Genomic DNA, 23,786 nt, shown 5'->3' on the forward strand with positions numbered 1-23,786 from the left:
ATTTAATCGTCTGACCCAGACAGATTTTCTTGTTCACATTGTGTGTAGACACGGCACTTCTCCAAGGCGAGAAGCTGAAACAGCTGAACATTTCTAGACAAGAAATATTTAGTTGTAGATCAGCATTATTCTAGGCCTGGGAAAGTTGCTGGTTCATGTACGCCTCAATACACTGGGGGGCTTTGTAATGCCCAGTTACCAGTCTACAATGCAGTGGTACTCTGCGAGTCTGAAGTAATCCCAGCACCTCTTGGGTCAAATGGACTTTGAAGATCATAGCTATTAGTAATCACCGCTATAGCTATCTCAACGGACCCCTGACCATGTTTCTGAAGGGGCAACTTCTCCATGGCTCTCACTTTGATCTAATCTGTTGCCCATGACCCCGTCATTTGCAACCAAACCCTGCAAGCATCTATGTACACATACAGTTTGTTTGTTAGGTCACAGATCCTACATGTCCTTCTCACGATAGCTGTGAATTGAGATGTAGTTGGCTTTCCTCCATTGAGAAACAGAAAATTGCTTGATATCAAGAAAACTTTTACTTATCTACACATACAACACTAAGGGAGTGCTCCGTTGATTTAAGTGTTGGAGGGGTGATCAATAAAAATCCGTAATTAAATGAAGTGAAAGGGAAAAAACGTCAGATTAGTCAAACTCTCAGCCATTCTTAAGGCATGGTTGAGGAGAGTTAGTGAAGCAAAATAAAAAGTTATCTTTAAATTTCCTCAAACTGTGTTTTCTCTTTTAAAAAAGTGGGGTTAAATAACGTACATTTTTTAATATCACTGTTTTAAAATGTCAACTTTTTTCACAGGAACCAGCCTGTTTATGCAACTGCCTAACAAATAAGTGTTACGATGCACACAAGAAGCCAAGAACTGTGTTAGCACACTGGGTGCTTATGTGTACTCATCCTGTACGTTCGCTATGATGTTGTCGTCGCGTTATTATTGCAGTGCACCAGAAAGCTACACGTACATTGGCCTTCTCAGGTAGCAAATGTTAATTTTTTCAGTTAATCAGTCAATTAACCATCACTCCGAACAAAGAGACAGCAGAAAAAAGTAAAAACAAATATCAGGACTTTTCAATTGTATAAAACAGAAAATCAGAAACACTCACAACGTCTTCATCAACACTGCCAGCACAACATAAAGGGTTGCTTTAAGCGCATTAATGGCACAATCAGAAATGAACCACAATGATCAGTGTGTATGTGTGTGTATTTGCATGTGCACATGTTTATGTGTGTGTGTCAGGGAGAAAGAGTGGAAGAAGAAAGAGAATCATCCTTCCTCTCTTCCCTCTGGACTGTAAGTGTGTTATGTCTAGGGACCAGAATTACAACAATAACACCTACATTCTTTAATTGCATTTTTATCAAACCAGGGAAATATCATGATGTAAGAAAAATAAAAATACTACAAGGAGACAAAGTTAACAGCTATTAAAGAAAACATTGTCACTACTTTAGGGTGTAAGGCACAAATTTACATGTGGAAAAAGAAGCAGGCAATGCAGATGTTTTTTTTTTATAGTTTTCTCTTTTGCCTGCTCATCTGTGTGACGCCGGTAGAAAGGACGATAACGTTCCAAGATGGAGGCATCGCTCCGTTCACTTGCGGCGTCACTGACAGCTTCTTTTTGTTTGCGTGTATGCAGATTCCCATACTGTTGCTGCAGCTGGTTTCCTTATATTTGCAACATGCAACAGTGAGCTTTGATGGCACCGGTAAGCCAGCAACCAATCAGGAAAAATGTTACCGACTCACACAAAACCACAGTGCTGATTGGGGGGATGCTCATTGGAGGAGTGAAAGGGTTAGATTCAGGAAGTCTTTTTTATGATTGGTCTAAAACAATGGAAATTCTGGTCCGTAAAGGTAAAAGTCCCTGTCTGGCACAGTTTAAATAAATATCTCCTCCTCCTCACATATATCTCAAGCTGCAGGTCCTACCGAGCACTCAGTAAGACCTAGTGGACCTTTAGTGATCAAGAAAGTTCTACTGGCTCCAGTTTAATGACTTTAAATAAGTTTTTTTCTTCTCACACTTGATTAATTAATATTAAAAGATCTCTTCTTTGTCCTCTCTCTCTCTCCGAGCCTAGAAAGTCAGTCTTTTTTTTCAAAAGCACTTAATAAAAATAAATACAACAAGCTATTAGTATTAACAGTCATGTGTTATTCAGTAACCAGTACAGTAGAGGATTCTTCTGGCCCAGGCTTGCAGTCAAACCCAGGCAAGACTTGATTGCTGTAACACTGAGAAGCTTTTCACAGTTTCTGACAGAACTCAGGCGTCTGTACTTTCAGTCTGAGCTCAGTCTCTCTAAGTGCCTGCTCACTCAGATTCCCCAGTCCTCAAGGTACTGTACAACGATTATTCTCCAAACTCCCCGTGCTGTCATTTTATGTGCTTTTACCAGCATGATGAAGTATCGAGTCAAGTCCCAGTGGCCAAAGACACCACAAACAAGAAAGCCACCGTCTTGGATGCTACAGGGTGCCGTTGGATAAAATATTCAGGACAAGCATCATCTTCTTCTGTTTCAGTAGCACATGTTCCCATGTGTGTTTACAGAGGAACTGGGAGCCGGCTAGAGCATGAGCTCTATGATGGCAACAAATGACAACAACCATTTGTATAATATTTACATATTTATATAAAAAGAAAGTGTTTTGTTTTTTTTAAAAACCGTGTTGTATTTTCCACTGTACACCAAAAACAAACAAACAAACAAAAAAACACTAAAAGGAGAAGCAAGTTGTACAGTACTCCCTGTTTTTTCTCACTTTCAGAAAAACCTTTCACTACTGTCTGTTCACATTGGACTGACTGGCTAACAAGCTGACTATGTGCAGGAGTCACTGGACTTGACTTTTGTTGAGAGTGAGACTACGGAGGGTTTGGGAGGGACATCAGGCTTGAGATGCTTGATGCCCGTTCGAGGCAGTGAACCGTAGGAGCTCATTCCAGGCTGCCGCGACAGAGATATACCCTGTGCTGTCATTTGTATGGAGTCCACCCTCTGAGGTGCAGGCGGTGGAGTCTCCACACGGTTGAAGCTGTGATGTCTCGCCAAATGGGAGGAGTTAGATGAGTTGGTGTTGTGCTTCTTGAGGGCGGAGGATCCAGAAGCAGCGGATGCTGATCCTTTCCTGAGTCCATAGACTGATGAGTGGACCTCCAGGCGTTTGCCCATCTGTGGGACAGCAGGAGGGATGGTGAGAGAGGCCTCTCGTTGGGGCACACGAGGCGGCAGCACCCCATCTGGATCCACCATGTTGAGGTTGTGACATGGGCTTTTTACTGTCTTGTACTCCAGGGTGGCCCCCTGGTCATCCATGACACTGTGGCCCATGCTCAGGTCACTATGGTGCGGTTGCTCCACATATTCGTGCTGGTAGGACTGCTGGTGTTGCTGCAGATGTGGCTGGAGCTGGTGCTGATGCTGTGGCAGAGGCAGGACTACCACGCTGGGGATGTGCCCTGGTGACGCCCTCAGGGGCAGGTCTGTAGAGATAACAGGGGAGCCCATAGGTGGCATGTCCTTGGTGCAAGCGTTGATGAGGTTCTGGTTCCTCTCCCACTCACGACTTCCTCGACTGGGCTTACGACGTGGCTGCATGGGGGTGGATTCGGGCGTTGGCAGAGCAGCGAGGTCCAGGTGGTGCTGGTCTGCTTTTATCAGCATCTTCCCGTTTGGTGTCATTCTCCCGTTGTGCATCAAAGGCGTGAGGATCGCCTCAGGGCGACCATCTTTGGCCTGCGTCTCAAACAGGCCCGTCAGCTTAGTCACACTGTTCATTGATCCCCGGCGGGAGTGGAGGTGGTGGCTGTCCTTTTCCTTGCGCCCTGTCAGGTCCATGTCTCGCCGCCGGTGGTCACAGACACAGTAGACAATGATGCCAGAGAAGATGGCGCCCATGGCAAATGCTAGGATGACAGCGATGGCCAACAAGGTCACGGGAACCAGCTGGTCACGACCTTTTTGGTAGCTCTCACGGATCACACCTGCAGAGAAACAGTGAGATGACATTCAGACTGGCAGACTATAAAAGGGAGAGATAATACTGCTGCTCGCTTGTGTTGTAGGAACTTGTTTCTAAGAAAAATAGAGCTGAAAAATAGAAGATGTATAGAGATGTTTATTTTTATTAGACTAACTAAAACATAAAAATGATATTGAATTACAATAATTAAAACATTTTCTGGGTAAAAAGATTAGAGGTTTAAATAATTTCATGAAAAACATGCAAATGAAGAAGGTTTATCCCATCTTAAGGAACACCTATTCAGAACGGGCACAAATGGTAGCCTTTAGTAGCGACATTCAGTATTTCCAGAAAATCCAATCGTAGACTGAAAATGTGTTTTGGAGGGGTGATTATGATTCACATTTTAAATCCCTGATAAAACCCTCTGCTGAAATGAAAAAAGATATGAGTGCAGATAAAGGAGCCTGAAATACCCAAACCCTTTCTTCTCATCGATGCAAATGGGAGACTTTTCATAAAGCTTGGATCCAATCTCATGAATCACAGAGAATACATTAAAAAGCCTCTGATTAGGCACTAAATCCAGTGAGCTGTGTCATCAGTGTCTTATGAAAGCGCCACTTTCAAAGACTGGCAAAGACGCGCTGCGATACAACCAAATAAAAGATAATTCAATAAAAGCAGCTAGGAAGTATTGTAGCGGTGGGAGATTCGGAGCAGCAGGTTGTGTAAAATAAAATGGGGTCAACAATAATCTGCACGCACATATACATGACTGTGGACACATGCACCTCCCACGCACACGCACACGCACACGCACACACACACACACACACACACACACACACACACACACACACACACACACACATACATAAACACAGATGATAGCCTCCAGCCTGTTGATGAATGTAGACATCTAATGCAATACTTTGTTCCTCGTGTTAAACACACCAGTCCACAGCAGAGAGCTTTATAATGCGTTCACACATGACCCGTGGCCAACACAGATCAGTTACCACAGACAGAGGATTAGACAGGTGGGCTCTTTCACGTAAAAAGCTCCCACAGTGCACCGCTGGTCTTGATAACGTGACTCAGTTATACGTGTGTGCTGCGATCCTATCATGGAATATATTATTCACCGTACAGTATTTATACATGAAAGACTTTTGAGATGCTCTCTGTGACCCTCCCGTTGAGTTCATAAAAACCTAGCAAAACTGAAAAAAGCATAAAAGATGGAAGCTTTCAGTCACTCTGGATGATAAAACAAAGGACAATGATATTCATATGCATGAATGGAACTCAACTTCTCATAGACCATTAGGATAGCATGTGTCTCCTGTACAGAGGGGGTGTGTTTTACAGTGAATTGATGTTCTAAAAGAAGCACTGTGTGGGTGATGTGATTTGTATAACAGCTTTCAGAAATCATAGCCATTTTCATTTACTAGGAATTTACATAAAAGTGGCAAGAATGACTAAAAAAGGCTATGATGTTATCATTTAGACTTTCTCTTCTTTAGACTTATTTCTTACATTTGTCATTATTTTTTACCACCCTTTTATGACTCTGCCGTGTCTGTATTTTTTGTTGTCTTCAAAATGAAGCGTTAGATGCTATAATTCTGTAAAATCCTGAAGGGGCTGGGTAATCATGTTTAGGCTTTTCAGCTTGGCTGTGTCACCGAGGACGTACTCAGAGAATATCTTCTTTCTCTGTCTCCTAAGTGAGACATAACACAGACACAGAAACAGCATGGTAATCTGTTCTCATGGAACTGGAATTCAGACTCTCTTAAGCTATCATCCATAATCCTCACTAGCTGCAGTCATACTTCATTAGTCCAAAAACAGGACTTAAAACTCGTTTTCCAAGCTGAAATAAAGCACGCAGCAATACCTCAGTCTCTGCATCAACTTCAAAGCTCAACCAGGATTTAAAAAAAAAAAAGAGCAGTTACTTTTGCTCTGATTGTTCCTGATTTATAATAAAAACAAGACTTCACTTTTCTCATGAATAGAGTGCTGACAACATGCAGCTCAGCCATACCTCATTTAGAGTTAAACAAAAGGTTTAAAAACTTCTTTTCTGGCCAAAATTGTTTCTTATCAAGGACGTGCCCGGCTGTGAAGATAGTGTGAGAAGTGATGAGTGTTATCTCCAGTGAGGCTTTAAGGTTTGACAAGTGTTATGCTGTGGATTTGTGTGACCAAATTGCTCGCCTGTCTAAGGAAACATCTGCCTTCCATCTCGTACAGTAACATCTGCGAACGAGAGAGATACTTTTCCTCGCTGCTATCTTTCACTTTGTTGACTTTCTTCTCCCCTCACTTAGATCTTTTCCCCCCACTTTCTACTACTTCTCCCCTTTACAGAAACAATGAATCACTTTTCTGACTTTCTTTTCTTTTACACTGTTCAGCTTCCATATGGTAAATTTTTTTTATTCAGTGGAAACTCGGAGGGCTGTAGTTACAACCTCAAGTGCTTTGTGAGTTATCATCCTTTGGCAAAAACGACTACAGCGACTGGTGCTGCCGGGTTAAACATATCTGCGAACAGTGAACAAAAGAAGAGGAGACCTGAAAACCTCCAAAAATCATTTGCGCAAGAAAATAAAACTGCAAGCATAAACAAATACTTTGGCAAATCTCTCTTTTATCCATAATCCATGTTAGATGTAAATACATTAATCCATCTCTGTCTATGGTGCTTACATCCTGAAAGAGCAGGTCAAAACTGTTATGAATTTTCATGACAGTGAATTTATTGCCACTAAAGGTGAACTTTATGCCTGCGGGGATTTGGGTTTCACGTCGAATAACAAAGCCGGAGGGCAGTAGAGCCAAACAGGTGGTCCGTTCTGATGAAGGAGCGAACTGTGGAGCTGGATCTTTGTCTTCTATTCCCGGTGTGGGAGCCGAGGTTAAAGCCCTATTTAACCTGCACTGCATGGCTCTTCCTGTCTGTGACTTTAAAAAAAAAAAAAAAAATCCTTTTTTTCTCCCCTTCCATCCATCACTCATGTCTCTCGCACTCACACACCCTTCCAGAGGGTACTTCGCCCAAGGCCTTGGGTAAAACACAAAAGAAAGAAAAAAAAAAAAGAGGAAACTTTAAAGACTTCCATCTTTCATGTGATGAATTGTTTTTCATCCTAACATCAAAGAAAATGAACGTAGCAGCAGAGGACGCCGAAGCTGTCTCTGTCGAATCACAGGACTCCAGGGTTTTGAATCAAGGTGGCTTTATGGCTCATTTTTTAGAGACCCATTTGTGATCTTGGCAAAACTTTTCAAAACTTTCACAGCACGACCTTTTAAAGTATCAAAGTCTTACTAAGACTTACAGATTTTCTGCTTTAGTCTCATCTTGTTGAGGTTCTGACTATACAGTGACTTATAATCTTCTGGTTTCAACTCTTGCCTCGCCCCCAGAATGCATCGCAAGGCATCCTGCAGTTCGACACTTCTCTCAGCGGTTGAATTGATTTAAATTTCACACCGCCTCGGGCCTCAACATTCAGATATTAAACACATATCTCAGATACTCCGATATTTCTCGCTGTCAAAACAGCCAGGGTCAGCAACACTTACTTGTAAATCAGAAACACTGTAATCTGCTGTGACTGGAGCCTGTGAATGTTCTCGCTCGGTCTGTCTGGCACACATAGACACTCTTATACTCTTTTACTTAAGCCCACAGAGCTTGTCTTTGTGTTGGTGCTGGGTAAAACTTCAAAGGCAGACAAACATCACAGAGGGGTTACGGAGAGGGCCCCTAACCTTTGACTACAGGACGTTACACAAAGACATTGTCTGCAAAATGATAAAAATCTTAATCAGGCTTAACTGCACTCAAGGACCTGCCACTTGTTGAGAGACAGAACAGTGGACCTTGACAACTAAAGAGGTAATGTAGTGAGAGCTTTAGAAACTCCTTATTTCCTTTCAGAGACTTCCTTGGTCTCATCTTTTAGAAGGGACACTATTGTTTAGATGATGAGAGCAATTCATTAAATTCAATTTAATCCCCAGTTAGGATATTATCCCATTAAATCTTGTGGATGTTTGCATTCAAGAGGCACTTAATGGTGTTGTTCAATATTAAAACATCAGAAAATCCTTACTCTTTGCACTGCATGCTGATGAACCAGTTAAGATGTACTGTAATTAAACCCCTAATTATATCATTCGGCACCTCAGGTATTAACACCAGTATACTACCCTATTCACCTCCCTGCATACAAACTGTAGTTTTTTTTAAGACTCACAGGAAATCAGCCTAAATTAAACGTCCCTGGGAACATTTTTCATCAGGTTTTTGTTGCCTTAAATTGACACTGCTGCTGTTTGTATTAATGGGTGATAGACTTGTTAAAAACACTGCCCAGCATGAATAACTCAGCTGAAAACGATCATCCAATTATTTCTGTATTTTACTGCTACCACATGTTGCCATATTGAAGACAGCAGCTTCCTGGCAGAGCAGGTTTACTACGTATTGGAATCATAAATCACACTTTATAAAAATGTCGATTTTTCTGTGATGAAAAACTGGTTGAACTCCTGGCTTTTTTTTCTATAATGTTGACTCCTGTTAATTTGCATTCAATACCGATGAGTCACTGTTATACAGATAGAGACCCACTCAAGTGTATTTTATCATGCTTATCATGTGTGGCAAGCTTATGATTTCTCTGGATCACTGAAGTGCTACTGTACGTGCGTACTGATATGTGTTGTAATTCATCCAGTTATAAATGCAGGCATTGATAATCATTAAGAAATGTAATAGTACAGAGCAGGCCCTACATAGTGCCTCCGGAGAACAAACGCTCAGCTTGTATCTACTTGATGAGTGGCTCACTCATGGACACGGTGAACGTGATCGTTTAATTTCAGTGCAAAGTAGAATGATGACAGCAGCGCATGGGTTAGACAAGCTTCGGAGGCACAAAAGGATGAGCTGCTGTGATGTGAGATTCAGTCTCACATGGCCAAAGAGACAAAGTAAAGCTTTTGTATGAACCAGCGATTGGTGAGACCTCTCACCGAAAAGGCATAACCAAAACATAAAACGGGAAAAGTAAGCAGCAAATGTGTGGAAAAGACAAAAGAGGCCTGAGAGAACAATACGCTAATCAGTGGAGGAAATCACGGCTTATGGCTTGACGTCATTCAGGGAAGTGCATAATGCTGAAAACATCCAGTCCACTGTTTCTATTATGATTCACAAAGAGCTGCAAATAATTCATGTGCCTCACAAAGGTCTATCATAATCTTTAGCCAGAAAGAAACGGTAAACCAAAATCATGTATACAAAAGTGCAGGTGTTTGATGACAGGAATACGAGTTGTAGGATCATTTGATTTTAAAAAATTCCATGCCACACTGCAGTCATTTGAACCTATATCCTATCATCCTTTTTTTATAGGATTAACCTAAATCCTATCATTCTACTGCAAGGACATATGAAATTACTGGCATTATATTTCCCAATGTGCTCACCCTCACAGGCTGCTGACTAACTCCACCAGCCAAAAGCATCATCTAACAGGGATCTGGGTTCACCTTAAACTAAAGCCTCTATTACTTCAAATCTTGTCAGCTCACCTCCAGAGGAGGGCAATTTGAGAGGAGAAGTCTCTCCATAATAATCAGACAAACAAGAAATCCTTCTTCTGTCTTTTTTGGCTAACTAGTGGTAGAAGAAACATAGCTGGGGGGAAATGTGTGATAGTTATAGATAGACCACATTTAAGAGAAATGGCTACTAAACCTTCCCTTGTTCCATTTGGCAGTAGTTGTTTGTTTTGGTTTTAGTTTGCAGAACTAATATGGGATAATTCTGTGGTCAAACTCGCCCTTCCACACAGCACAAGCTGACATTTTTTTTTTTTTTGGTTTTTGTGGTTTTTAACAGTACAAGCATAACTGTGTCTGCAAATGTGCCAGAAAAGCTAAGATCAAAGCCACAGTTCTGCTCCTCCAGGGGAATGTAGCTGGACGGATACAAGGCGATGGAAGCTGAATTCACTAAAATTTCAAACCAGAATTTGACTGTAAACAAAAGTGGTATTTTCTTCTGCTAGAATTGGATGTATTTTTTTTTTCAACATTCAAGGTTGACATGACACGGCAAATAACAATGGTGAAATGTCCCTGCAACTGCCTTCCAGAAAGTGAGAGAAAGTGAAATACTCAGGCTATCAAGACGTTCTGGTGGGGGTAAAAAAAAAATAGCGCTGCATCCCTGTGTGAGCTGGGGTCATACTCTTCTTCTATCATTTCCGCCTCACCTTGGCACACAGGTGTCAGCCGCCTGCAGCTGAAAATAACCCTTGCAGAGCAACCGTCAGACAGTTGGTTAAAGTGTGAAATCCTGACATGGAGGGAAATTGTATCTGTCAATAAATTACAGCAGCTCTCATGTAATGGTAAAGAAATATCATCAAAATGCCACGATGCTGTTTTGGAAACAAGTTGTTTGAAAAATATTGCGGCTCTTCAGATTATATCCGCAAATCACGTTTGTAATTATCAAGATGAAAAACACTCATCTTCCTCCTCTTAATTGACGCTTGTGAATCCTAATTTTGTAAATCATTAGTATGAAAAGAGAAAACAATAACATCTCACTAGTCAACCATATCTCTTAGAAACTATGGTAATATAGTTCTCATTTGCTTTCCCAATTACATTGTGGTAAGAAGTGTAACTGTTGTCTGCATTATGCTTATAGGTGACGTTTTTTCTAGTGTAGCAAGTGTTACATATAAACTCAGTTGCCGGTTTATTAGGAACACCTAGATAAAACTAATGCAGTCTAACACACTAGTCCTGCAATAAATCCAACCTTCATGAGGGTTATAATGTTCAGTTTTTTTTTAAAACTGTTTCAGAGAGGTGTTCATCCAACTGTATGGTCATTTTGGAGGATACGGATTGTGGTGCTGTTGAACTGTTGTACAGAGAGGTGTTTCTATTATTTAGCCAACTGTTACCAATTTAAATGGGGTGGACAAAATAAATGTAAAATAAATGAAAATTTAATTTCATTAAATAAACACATCATGTCTTGTGTTCCACTGTTGACTTTTTCAGTATTTATCCAAGACTGTGATCTTTCCCTAACCTAAACCAAGTGCTTTGAGTGCCTCAACATAAGCCTTAAAAATGTTTAATCATGCTTTTGTTGCTATGGGCGGATATTGAAGGAAAACAAATTAAATACCTTGTCAGGGAAGGTTTTGCTGATACATTAATTACCAAATTTTTTGCAATTCGCAAGTGACATTAATTCACAATCTCATTATGTTGATAAAAAAGTTATCTGGGCAATGTTAAATTTCTTTCAAAATGTTAGTAGTATATAAACATAATTTCCAAAAGACAGTGTCCCACCAGATGCACTTGCAGATTTTGATATTCAGGCTAACACTGTTTTGGACAGGATTACTTGATTTAGCTAGGTAGACATAAAATGCGGGACATAGACTGTTCAGGGTAAAAACTGTGGGCCAGTACGAAAACAAATGAGTGAGAGGGATAGGGAGAAACATTTTTGTTGACAGTTTGTCTGCCTTCTACCTTTTAACTCTCTCCCTTATAACCCTCACTGCTATATAAAAGTCGTGTTCTGTTTAATAAATCTTCATCATGTGTGTTCTTTTTCTCTCTACCCCTCTCCCCTTCCACATTTCCCATGTCTCTTCCCCTGTTGTCTCTCTCCATCCCTCTTTCTTTCCACTTCTCCCCTTTCCTCCTCCCCTGGATAGCTGTTGTAATGAACCCATAAATTGGAACAACACAGCAGAGGCTACAGGTCGGGCTCGGGGAAGGATGGACGTAATGGGGGGACGGGGGGAGGGAGAGAGTTGAGCTTGACAGAGAGAGGGAGATAGAGGTGGAAAGGAGGGGAGAGAGTGGAAAGGGGGAGCAGGGCAAGGATTCATTCCTGCAGACAAGGGAAGAGATATGGCTCCAGAGACAGACAACAAGGGGAGAGACAGAGGAGGAGGAGGTGCAGAGATGGAGGAGGAAAAGGGACAGAGAGAGGTGGGGGTGGGGGGGTTGGGGGGGTGGGGGGGGGCATTGGAGGAGGAGGCGCCATAAATTGATTCAGGAATTAATTTGCAATAGGTAAGGTATAGCCTTGGAACATGCCATCCTAGTTAGATGAGAGGTCCTGTGGAAGGGAGACTGATCACAATGGCAGCAGGGTTGGTGGTTTTCGGGGGCAGGCTGAGCAATGGGAGGCAAAGGGAGAGGTGTATGGTAGGGTGACAGGAGCGGAAGAAAATATAACAGAGACAGATGAGGCCCAGAGAGACAGACAGACAGACAAACACCAAGCTCAAATGTACTGTGAAACACAAGCGGCCACCTGGCAACTGCGATGGCCCCACTGGAATGTCGGATAATGATGCTGTTGGGCGCTAATATCACCAGTGTGTGAATACTCATTACTTTGCAGCATTTCTAATTACTCTGGTAGTGTCGCACTAATACATATTGGCAGCACTGTAATATTCATTAGCAGATAAGATTCCAAAATGTCTCAACTGCAAATGAAAAAGTTGCAGAGTAATTGTAATTTCTTTTAAATCGCAAAAAAGCTTGCAAACGACTTTTGATAGGAGCTAATACACTGTCACTCAAGGACAAACTTTTTTACTTAATTTGAGAGATTGATGCTATAGTCAAATCTTTATCTCTTATTTCTTCTGTAAAATGGGTTGCATGAATTTATCTCTGTGGCATTAAACTCCAGATAAAATGACTCATTTACTTATTCTCTGACTCCATAATCATTTCTTATATTTTTATTCCATTTTCACTTTCACATAAACAGTTTGCAAAGTTTTCACAGTACAGTTGATACCTGAAGCCAATAATACTGTGGGCGACAGGAAGGAAGAGGAGGCAGGATGGGTGGAACAGGAAATGAATGCTGTTGACTTTGGTGCTCAATTTGCCATGCTGAAAAGCATTAAGCTGCATGGAGGCACAACTGTGCTTAATACCATCAAAGCAATCAAGGCAGGAAAAAGGCAAATATATAAATAGCAAAAAAAAAAACAACAAAAAAAAAAACATACTCTCAGACCAAGCCATGCAAAATACCAAGAACTGCTCACAAGAAACCAACACAAGAAAATCAAAGAAATCTCATCAGAGCTGACTTTCAGAGAAAAGGAAAAATAAAAGACTGTAGAGCTGAAATTGAAATAGAACTGATAAATACTGAAACAAGCTGCAAAGGTGTCTTATAAGAATGATAATAATAATAATAATAATAAAAATAATGATAATACAGAAAAAACAGCAGGAAGCATTGTTTTGAAATGTGAAGCCCTGTTGCAGTTACCTGAGCATGGAATCACACACACTCCCCCTCAAAATAAGAAAAAGGAGCATTTATGACTGCAAGACAGCCTTTAGCATTTGTTATGTGTGATTCTCAAAGTATAGCATTCCTCACCATTCCTTTTGAGGCTTGAGTAACGTTACACCTGCTCAGGTAAAGGCAAGAAGGGGAGCGACAGCATGTTGTGATGCTGGCTGTAGGCATGCTGTCTGAAGTCTCTGCCACCATTGTGCTTGGATCTACCCACTGGCGCCGTACTGCTTCCAGCTGACATGTTGCAGTCACTGCTGTGCCTCTGTTTATTCCACAGACAGTAGATACTGAAATGTGTATAGTGGCAAACCGAACCAACATAATGCCTTATTTTAGTGTCTGTAATTATGAGAGACGGTATGTTTTTAGTTAGCCCCTGTTTGTGCCTTTCATATTTACATAAAATTTGAATAGCTTCACCAAGTACCCAATAATATAAAAATATATACTTGTTGATCTTACCTGTCAACACACCGCTCTTCTGTAGGCATTTCCATAATCTTCAAAGACTCTTTCAACCATGTGGATGAAAAAATATTCCGTCTGTTACACAATAAAAAAGATTTTTAACCTGTTTGTAAGGTTGCAGCTGTATTTCCTATCCAGGTAGCCAGAAATGATATACATCCTTGCAGTTTTTGTAAAGTTCAAGCAAAATATGAGATTTTTATTTCATATGAATATATGAAAAATTTTGGAAAGTAACATCAATATTGTATATACCAATATAACTGATGATATATTTTTTTAAATTTAGGTTCACAATGTATAAATACAGCAAGGAAATGTTTTTTACGGTGCAACAGAGAATATTGTTTCATTCAGGTTAGAGGAGTGTTTGGGGATTCTGGAAAAGATTTCAGAAGAACGGTAGGTGTTGTCAAACAACCCTCTGGTTTTGTCAAAGATCGCTTTATATTTTTCGGAAAATTGGATTCTTAGCACGGTAAATCGAATGCAATGTCAATACGTGACATTCAAAACCTGAGGGTAGTTTTTTGAAAGAAAAGACACACTGCAACACATTGCTCTTTTTTCTATGTCTCTTTCTGTATATACAGAATGTCTATTGAAAGTATATATTAGGTCGCACTCATGATGAATCCTCATTATTAATAATCAATATCTCCTACAAGGCCATGGTGATGCTGCCTCTGATAGCATGAACTATGTAGCTGGAACATGTTGCATGTTGTTTTAATGGGATCTGTAATAGTCTAGCGGTTTTATTAAGGAACACGAATCACCAGCACTGCAGTGATCTCTTTTACTTTCCCCCCTCGGATGTGTGTCGTCCCTCTCGTCTCTTTCCCTTCCTTCCTTTTTCTCTCTGGTTCATTTATCCAGCGAGCCGTCCTTGAGGCAGTACAGCTTTAGGCAGGTTGTTAACACAGGAGAAAAGGGCGTTCAATGTCATGTCACTGTGTCGCAAAGCATGACAGAGCCAGGGCCCGGGCCATCTTCTCGAGGAAATAAATACATCGCCATCTTCCTTTTCAGAGTGTAATGGTCTGGATATTACATCTCCTGTGGGACATTACAGTCCATGGATAATAAATCCATCCAACGGAGTGTGCGTATGAGTGTTTGTGTGTCCGTACATGTATCTTAATGAGCACGGAATGTGTATGTGCATGTGTCTGCACATGTAATCATAGTGAAGGTGTGCTTGCTTACATTTCTGTGGGGGGGGGTTTACATGCACAGTTGGAGACAATTTGTCCCCAGAGAGTAATCCAGTATCTCTACACCTTGTCAGCTAGAAGCAGCCAGGCAGCCTTAAATCTCAATTACTCAAACCCGTCCCTTCACCGCCCCCCCTCCCTTGCCACAGGTGACAATGGACCAAATTGACTGCTCACTGTTGCGTTCCAAGGCTTACCATTGGCTTCAGGCTGAGTCTGAGAGGGCACGGCCACGTAGGGGTCCTCCCCTTTGTCTGAGCTCATGGGGGGGTCCTTCCGCTCCACCATGCGGCCCCGCCCCAGGGGGCCCTCGGCGGACTCGGGTAGGGCCGATGTGGGGAGTGAGAGGGTGTGGTGATGGTGGTGGTGATGGTGGCCTGCCGGACACAACACAGGTTAACCGACGCTCGGGGCAGACAGGGAGAGGCTGCAGCGCATGTGAGCACAGGCCAGACGGGTGTACACAAACACACACACACAAACACACACATCCTACACATTTTCATCCTTTGAAGCATACACACAAGGACAGCTGCTGGAGTGTGTGAGGCAACATAGTGTTTCTCCCCCAGTGACCCTGGGCAACTCATTAGCAGATGTATGTGTGTGTTTCTCAGAATAGACATGTCCTCTCTTGTTTTCTGTCATTGTCTGACTCTGTCTGTCTTTCTCACTCTCTCTCCTCCTTTCCTGACTGACACGTGGACGTTCTGTTGGGCCTGTCAGAGCAGAGCAGAGTACAGTCCTATTTCTCCAACATCACCATAGGGTGTCCACCTTTCTTTCCATTACTCCTTTTAACCTTTCTTTAACTTTAAAGCACTTGTAAGTCTGTTCGTGCTCTTCCCCGCTACCTTTATCAAGCTTTCTAATACTTTAAATCTAACATTTCAAACAGTTTTGTCATAATGCTCAGGTCCTTTTGATTTATATTGTTAAATTCTTCAACTTTAAATCAAAGTTTGTTTAGTTTGTTTTACAGCTAAAACAAACGGTTGATCTAAAGAAAATTAGTCGGCTATTTTTTTGATCATCATTTTAGTCATTTTTTTCAAGAGGACCAATATTCTTTGGTTCCAGCTTCTCAGCTGTTAAGATTTGCCATTTTTCTTTGTGACGTTTAACTGAATACCTTTTTGTTCTGGACTGTTTGTCACACAAAAGAAGCAACTTGGAGATGACACCTTCAGCTCTTCAGCTGCTTATTTTCTTGTCGTGTCATCTACTTCTCTCATCTTCTCTTAACCCCCCCTCTCTTCCCTTCTCTCCACCTCTGTCTTCTCCTGTTATTTCCCGTGTACTCCCACTTTTCCCTTATTGAGTTAAACTGAAGATCTCCCAAATATTTCATATCTGCTCAGCCAGTAATCTTTATTTAGCAAGGCCCTCAGCAACATGGCTAGATCAATCAGCAGAAATATGTTTTCAAGGGTTAATGAATTTTCTCTGCTCTGTCTCGTCCCTGTAATTAAATCCATTAATGGCTAAATGAACTAATGGCCAACTGTTGAAGAGGGTACCATAACACAGCCAGTAGGTTATGAGACTATAACAAGAATAGCACACACTTGGTGTCTGTCTGTGAAAATGAATGCACTGTAAATGCTCTTATACCTGAAAGTTTGACTTTATCTGACAAATGCAAACAAAGTACTCTATCACCTGTGAATGACGGATCAGACCTATTTCCTCTCCGTCGATCACTGCACATCTTTCAAGCAATCTCAGTGTTTTCCTGCATCCGCCTGTCTCAATTTTCTTTTCATTTTCTTTTCATGAGCTTTGTCTGACTGTTTATTTTTGAACCATGCTAATCACATTACCATCCCACATGGATGGCTAAGCCACCCTACACAATTTTGCACAAGACATATATTGTATTTAATATAATGTATTTAAGCCACATGTTTAAGAAAAAAAATCTTCCCTGGATGAAGAGTGACAACACTTTTATCAACATCCTCTGTGGAGCTCAGCCCCCAGTTCCCATTTTAACATGCTTTCTCCACGGAGGGGTTGACAGCAATGGGTGTGTGTGCGTGTGTGTTTGTGTTTGCAGATGTGCAAGTGCCTTTTCAATATGTGTTTATGCTTGTGTTTGAAGATGGGGAGACACTTTAGGGGGCTAACATTGATGCTGCTGGTTGACTACGCACAACAGACACCCGCACACAACACCAACCAGAGCATCCTCCTCCTCTTCCTCCGTGTGGCGTGGCAATCATTAAAATGATTTATTTAACTATTGGCCCAAGGCTCAGAGATTAGTGTGACAGGCCTATTTTATAATTCATTCCCCCACCGCCAGGGGAAGTGCAATTCAGGCAGATGACACACATAGAGAGAGAGCTTGAAGCCTCAGAGCTCCTCCACGGATCAGAGAAAAAAAGCCCTAAACTGCCGACGGATGCACATCCCTCTCTTTCTACAGATTAAAAGAGAGGCAAGGGTGTCTAGTCTGGAGTAGAGTAGAGGAGAATGGAGCGGGGGCATTTATTTATCTTCAAATCCATATCAACCACCGACAGATAGATGGAGAGGCTCTGGGGCAATGGCTGAGACTTTTTTGGGGGGGTTGTAAACTGAGTTTTATCTGTGTGTGTGTGTGTGTGTGTGTGTGTGTGTGTGTGTGTGTGTGTGTGTGTGTGTGTGTGTGTGTGTGCGTTTGTGTGTGTTTGTGTGTGCATGTGTGCGTGTCGGGAAACACACAGCCAAGCCTGTAGAAGTATATTCAGCACTATAGGGGTGCACACCAACAAAGATGCTTTTTCCGTGACCCTGGATCTCCAAAAAGAAGGAGAATCACAGTGGGGGTACAGCCACAGGAGGGTGAGAGAGAGAGAGCTGGGCTTTCTGGAACAACTTCAAAATATCTATTCTTGTCTTTCTGTATGGATCTGACTATTCTGATCTGGCAGCTGCGAGGTATGTGTGTGTGTGTGTGTGTGTGTGTGAGCGAGAGAGTCACTGGAAACCAAACTAATACACCCTCCGATTAGATAAAAATGAGGTGGATGTGAGTGTAGGTGTGGGCGCTATGGATAAGAGTGACTTTGCTACAGGCTAATCACATCTGTTTATCATTCTTCAGAAAGACAAGGTAGAGTCAGGAAAATGGGTATCAGTCAGCCAGCAGTGAAGTAATTGTGATGTGATTAAGCGAGTGAACATATTTGCAAGAAGAAGCCAGAACTAAATATGTGTGTGCATGTTTACATTAGCTTTTTTTTAATTAAGCATCTTTGACTGTATGGAGAGTCTCTGCCAACTGCACATGCTTGGTCTTGGTTGGCAAAAAATCTGTCTGATCTATGCTGACTCTAAACAGAACAGTTTAATCTTTCAGTCTCTCTGTTGACACGTCATGTTTAATGTGCACGTTGAGGCGTTTCTTCACCATCAAGGCCTTAAACCACCAACAACCAGATCCATCTAATTAGCGAAGAAAAGGTCAGGGCTAATCAATGCCGTTGCACAGGGGATAAGAGGACAGGGCAGCGGGAACAAGAAGGGAGAGAAGGTCTAACAGAACTAAAAGAATCACAGTCTGCACTAAAGATTTTTAATTCTACATTTCTGATTTATAATTCTACGTCCTTTATTCTAAACACAAAAGGGGCTGGATGAGAAAATACAATGAGAAGTGAAATTTACCGACCGTGCCTTAATGTTTCATTACCTTCGTAACTGGAAGGAATGTCTATCAAAAAGAAGGAATGAAATGAAATCAGTTAAAGCCTTGAGTCATTAATAACCCCTCTTTACACATATGGGAGGAGTTTTCATTTCCTTGAGAGGGAATGATTGATTGACTAGATGGAGAGGTGTGGCTGAAGTTAAAGGGTCTGGGGAGATGAAATGCAGTTCCTGTCTTTTTTTTTTTTTTTTTTTTTTGATTGCCTCTACAGTATATGGGGGATACTTACCATTCAGTGCCACAAAGGTATCTGGAGGAAGAAGAGAAGAAATGAAGGGAAATGTGTTATTTCTTCCAGTAAAGAGAGCTTATGCTTTAACCTGATCAAAAGCCATGACTTTTAAAGTAATTCAGAATCGACTGGCTGCTCGATATTCTCCTAACTTTTAATCAGAGGTGATCTATAAGGCTTCTACAGCTAATGAAGGTCCAACACTATGGCTTCCCTTGACTAAACAAACTGATGAAATTGAAGTGAAAAAGCACTGCCTTCATTTACTCTGAGTAAATAGTTGAAATTGAGATGAAATGGACCAAGGTGAGTGATTTAATGTCAAATTGTTTTGAAGTTTCTCATGCAAACCAAGCAGCTCAGTAGAATATCAACAGGATATCATATTTTACAAATCCAAACAGTTATTTTGGACATAAAAAGATCAAATATACATTCGCCATATGTGCCATTCTCTGTGTTGTAGATTAAAAGAGACCTTCAAAGCTTTTGAGGCTGACTGGGTTAAGAGCCCTGTCTTGTTTTGTGTTCCAAAATGAGCCCTGTGACTTCTCACAAGATCCCCACCCTGTGTGCCGCTGAATGTTTGGGTTGTGTTTTTGTAGCAATTTGCAAGAAGGAACCCAGTCTTTGTCTAATGGGACACAACACTCTATTGACCGGGGGACCAGAGAAACAGCGGGAGAAGGACAGAGGAGGATGAGAGCCGAAAGGGACAGATGGATGGAAGCGGCTGAAAGAGAGGATTGTGAGGGTGGAACAGACGGGGGAGAAAGAGGTGACAGCAGCGAAAAAAGACATGGAGGGCTGAGAGAAGAGGGAGACCAAGTTACTAGAGAAGAGAGGAATGGTGGGGGGTGGGGAGTTGGGGTATGGAAGAGAAGAGAAGAGGAAAGATAAGAGTGAAGAGGGCCTGCTTACTTTGGCAGTCTCCCAGGCCATCTGTGTTACCATGCTCCACGTCCTGCTCAAAGGCTGATCTGCGGGGAACAGAGACATCATGGTCAGCAGTGGAAAACAGGCCAGGCTGTGCAGGCTCACCACACCTACCAAAGTAACAAAGCTATAGGAAAGCTACCACAAAAACAGCCCCAAACACAAGATACCGTATGCATGCACACAGGGTGTGCTGCAGAGAGCCCTATGCTGGAACAAAATCAAAGAACACCTATCAGGTGCCCTGGAGGCCTAAAATCAGTGGTTATGAAGAATACAGGCAGGCTAGTAAATCCATAGCTGGCACAACACTCATTGCCATTAGTCTTGATACAAATACAGTTATTATGTTTCATTTATGTTTTATTTCACTGTAATATCTTATGTTGTATAGCTTTAAAAAAAAAATAGGTTGACTTTTTTGGCATTTATTTGCATTCTTACCTAGAGGTAGATGAGATTGACATCACTCTGATGTCAATATGTGAATCTATAAACAGCAGCTGGTTAGCTTAGCTTAGCACAAAGACTGTTGGGGGGGGGGGGGCTTGTTTGACTCTGCTCAAAGGTAACAAAATCCACCTACCAGCACCTCTGAAGCAAGAAAAATAACATAATCGGATAGCCAAATTTCACTACAATTGGACAGAGCCAGGCTAGCTGTTTCCCCCTGTTTCCAGTCTTTATGCTAAGATAAGCTAACAGACATGAAAGTAGTATCGATCTTCTCATTTAACTGTTGGCAAGAAAGCAAATAATTCGGAATGCTGAACTATTCCTTTAGGTAGAAATGTACAAAATCACAATACTGTTTTCATCGGAACGTTACTTTAATTAATCCTTTCTCCTATTTCTCTGTATCTGACATCATCTAGGTTCATTACAGATATGAGGCAGTAGTCCCAATCACATGGGCCAAGACCAGAGCAGTGAGGGGTAACTGTGCTTGAGGGCCATCATATGACACAGAGGGAGAGAGTATCAGAAATGTTATTTTCTGATGAAATCTGCACCGAGACCTGTTTTCTTCCTGAAAGACCACCAAGCAGGCACTAAGGAGATCTGTGAAACAGAGCGGACCAACTGTCAACCAGGATCGCAGTCACGCATGACAGCTTTTCACAGTCCTCCTTAGCTCCCCGCTCCTTGCTTCTCCTCCTCCTCCTGCCTGTTCATCCGGCCGTCATCTTCCTCACCCTTCAGTGGTCACAATTATAGCATTAAGAGGAATGATTTTCCAAAACAGCATCACCCATCCCTTTATCCCCTGATCAGAGTTGAAAGCCTGAACCTGACAGCAAGGACAAGTGCAGGAGATTTTAAGAGGAAAATACAACTGGGTTTCTGCTGTTGTGCTCTCAAATCAGAAACCAAGTCAAAGTCATTATTTCATGTATATTTATATGGTGGAGGTGATTGAAAAATTTCATCCATTCATTTACAATTAATCTTTTCCTCCAGTTTGACAGAACCTTAATTTGGACGGAGACGGTAAAATTTACCCTCCTGATAACCAATTTCCCTTTAAAAGCAACCACAATACAGCAGCATAAACAACAACAGCGGCATCCTCTTTTCATTTCTGGGGGTACGTTTAATCTGCTTATCTGATTTGCTTATCGTACACAGTCAATATCAAAAGGCAGACACAGAGTTGCACAATTAAACCTGTCTAAGCACAAATGCCGTCCAAGCTCTCCTGGTATCTGCCGGATTTTCCTCAGACTTCATTACCCCGTCCCACCCTTCCATGAAATTTTGTTTGGTTTCTTTGACAAGACCAAGACAATGGCAACCTTGTGGTCATGGCTTCCAGTATAGGTTGATAATAACATTACAAGCTGTGGTGAGACTGTTTTGTGATGAATATTAAAAGCTTTAAATCCCATTGCTCTCGAGATTAATTATTAATTAACAATGAGTAGTCACACTACAGATGCAGAGTCTGGCCCTTATTTGGCACATGTGAAAAGTAAATGAACCACGGTGTGAACCCTCAGTTTGAGGGTTCAGGTCCCATAGCAGCTGCATTATAGCAACCGAAGTGCTGTGTGTTTGAATGTGACACTACAGATGGTTCAGCTCAGAGTTAAGATCTCACTGCAACCGCATATTGCATATTTAAATCAGATTCAAACTGTACATAAGAGGCAGCCAAGGGCCACATGTTATATTACCTTGCATCAGATGTGATTATTATGTGAGCTGTGTGGTTGCACAGAGGGGACTTGGTCTCGGAGATGCAGTTGAAGCATAATAGCATTACTTATTCATATCAGGAGTGAATGGGCAGCCAGGGAGTTAATATACTATATATATAGTGTTAAGTAAGTTTGCATAATGTTTCCTCAAAGTCGCCAATTGATTTTGATTCATTCATACATATGTGCAAATTTTATTAAGTATAAGATCTGACCTCTCATCTAGGAAAAGTCAGGGTCAGTGGCTGTGACAATGGCTTAAATAATTAATAAATAATTATGAATATGGTGATCTGTTGTCAGGGAAACAAAGTCATATACCTAGTTTACATAATAACAACCATATAGAACCATATGCAATCCTTTGCATAAATAGGGGGTGACTGGGGACCATATTGCAGGAGACCAGAGTGCAAGCTGTTTATGGCAGTAGGTATAAGAGGCATAACTCCACACGGGAAAGCTGGCACGCTAGCACCGGGGCCAGATGGAAGACGAAAGGAGGGGAGGCATGCAAGAGAGAAATAATATGTCAGAGGAAAGATAGAAAAAGAAAGATGGATAAAAATAGATACACAGACAGGGATGAGCATACACAGGTAAGAAGATGGATAGGTAGCTGGTTAGGTAGACAGATAAACAAAGCCAGACAAGGAAACAAGAAAAGAGGTAGTGCTGGAAAAGGGTTCTTATTTAATGAGGAAAAGAAAAAGTAAGAAAGAGAGACTGGTGTTAAGAAAGAGAAATCTCTGCAGGGACCTGTTTGTCCGAGCAAACCTTTTTATTTAACACCAAAATGCCTCTGACTCTCCCCTCTCGTGTTTTATCCCTCCTTCTGTCTAGCCTGGAAAATGCTTTGAATAGCCACAGACCAACAGATCCTACCGGGCCTAATCCGCCCCCCACCCCACCTCACTTAAAAATATTGTACAATAACTGAGCGAGGTCATCTACCGCCTTTAATGCCTCCGTGTTGGCTCCTGCTCCAAAGTGGAAACTCAATCAGAGCAGTCCACCGCTTGAGCTTTGCAGAATAATAATAAAATGGGTAACGTGTGGGTTTTTGCAACGCATGTTCTGCATGTACATGGGTACATGTGCCTTTGGTGTAATGGCATGCCAGACCAATCATTTTGCAGCAGGGGGAACAAATTCATTCATCGTCGAATAGCCATTGGAGCACTGGTCCTCTTGTTATGACTTCATCTGCAAATGTTTTTTTCCCACCACAAAACTCCATATGCTGTTTGTTCAGAAAGCATAATCTGGTTCTGTGTCATAACTAGAGCCACAAATTATAGTTACCGTTACCATCGAGCTTTCCCCCGCTCTGCGTACGCAACCCCAAGCCTGGGGCTAACAACACTTTCCTTCCATACATCCTTCCAATAGCCCTTTAGCTGAAGGAAATTGCACTTACTCACCATAAATTTAGCAAGATCACAGACACAACAAATGGAGAGAGGAATGCCACCAGGCATGACAAAAAAGGTCGGATACTGTTATTGTACTGTAATGTACTGTACTGTAACCAACATGTGTCTCAGGCTTTTTAAAATCAGTATTATAACGACTTTTCTCGGCTAAACCGATGTAACCAGCACAATGTTTTA

The 23,786-nt window shown here is 41.7% G+C and overlaps 1 protein-coding gene across 2 annotated transcripts in view; it reads right to left on the reverse strand.

The window, feature by feature from the left end:
• Positions 1-822: 822 nt before the first annotated feature.
• The window catches only part of sema6a (sema domain, transmembrane domain (TM), and cytoplasmic domain, (semaphorin) 6A), a 105,373-nt gene continuing 82,409 nt past the window's right edge, over positions 823-23,786 (reverse strand). Inside the window, exons 16-19 of one of the 2 annotated variants that reach the window (XM_040155493.1) lie at positions 19,958-20,016; positions 19,034-19,054; positions 15,305-15,484; positions 823-4,026 (exon numbers count right to left, since the gene is read on the reverse strand). In XM_040155493.1, the coding sequence (XP_040011427.1) occupies positions 2,864-4,026; positions 15,305-15,484; positions 19,034-19,054; positions 19,958-20,016 (1,423 nt within the window). In that variant the 3' untranslated portion in view covers positions 823-2,863. The remainder of the gene's footprint in view (positions 4,027-15,304; positions 15,485-19,033; positions 19,055-19,957; positions 20,017-23,786) is intronic. The other variant, XM_040155494.1, reaches the window with a different exon arrangement.

Source organism: Xiphias gladius, chromosome 19, assembly GCF_016859285.1.
Source record: "Xiphias gladius isolate SHS-SW01 ecotype Sanya breed wild chromosome 19, ASM1685928v1, whole genome shotgun sequence".
Classification (NCBI taxonomy): Eukaryota; Metazoa; Chordata; class Actinopteri; order Istiophoriformes; family Xiphiidae; genus Xiphias; species Xiphias gladius.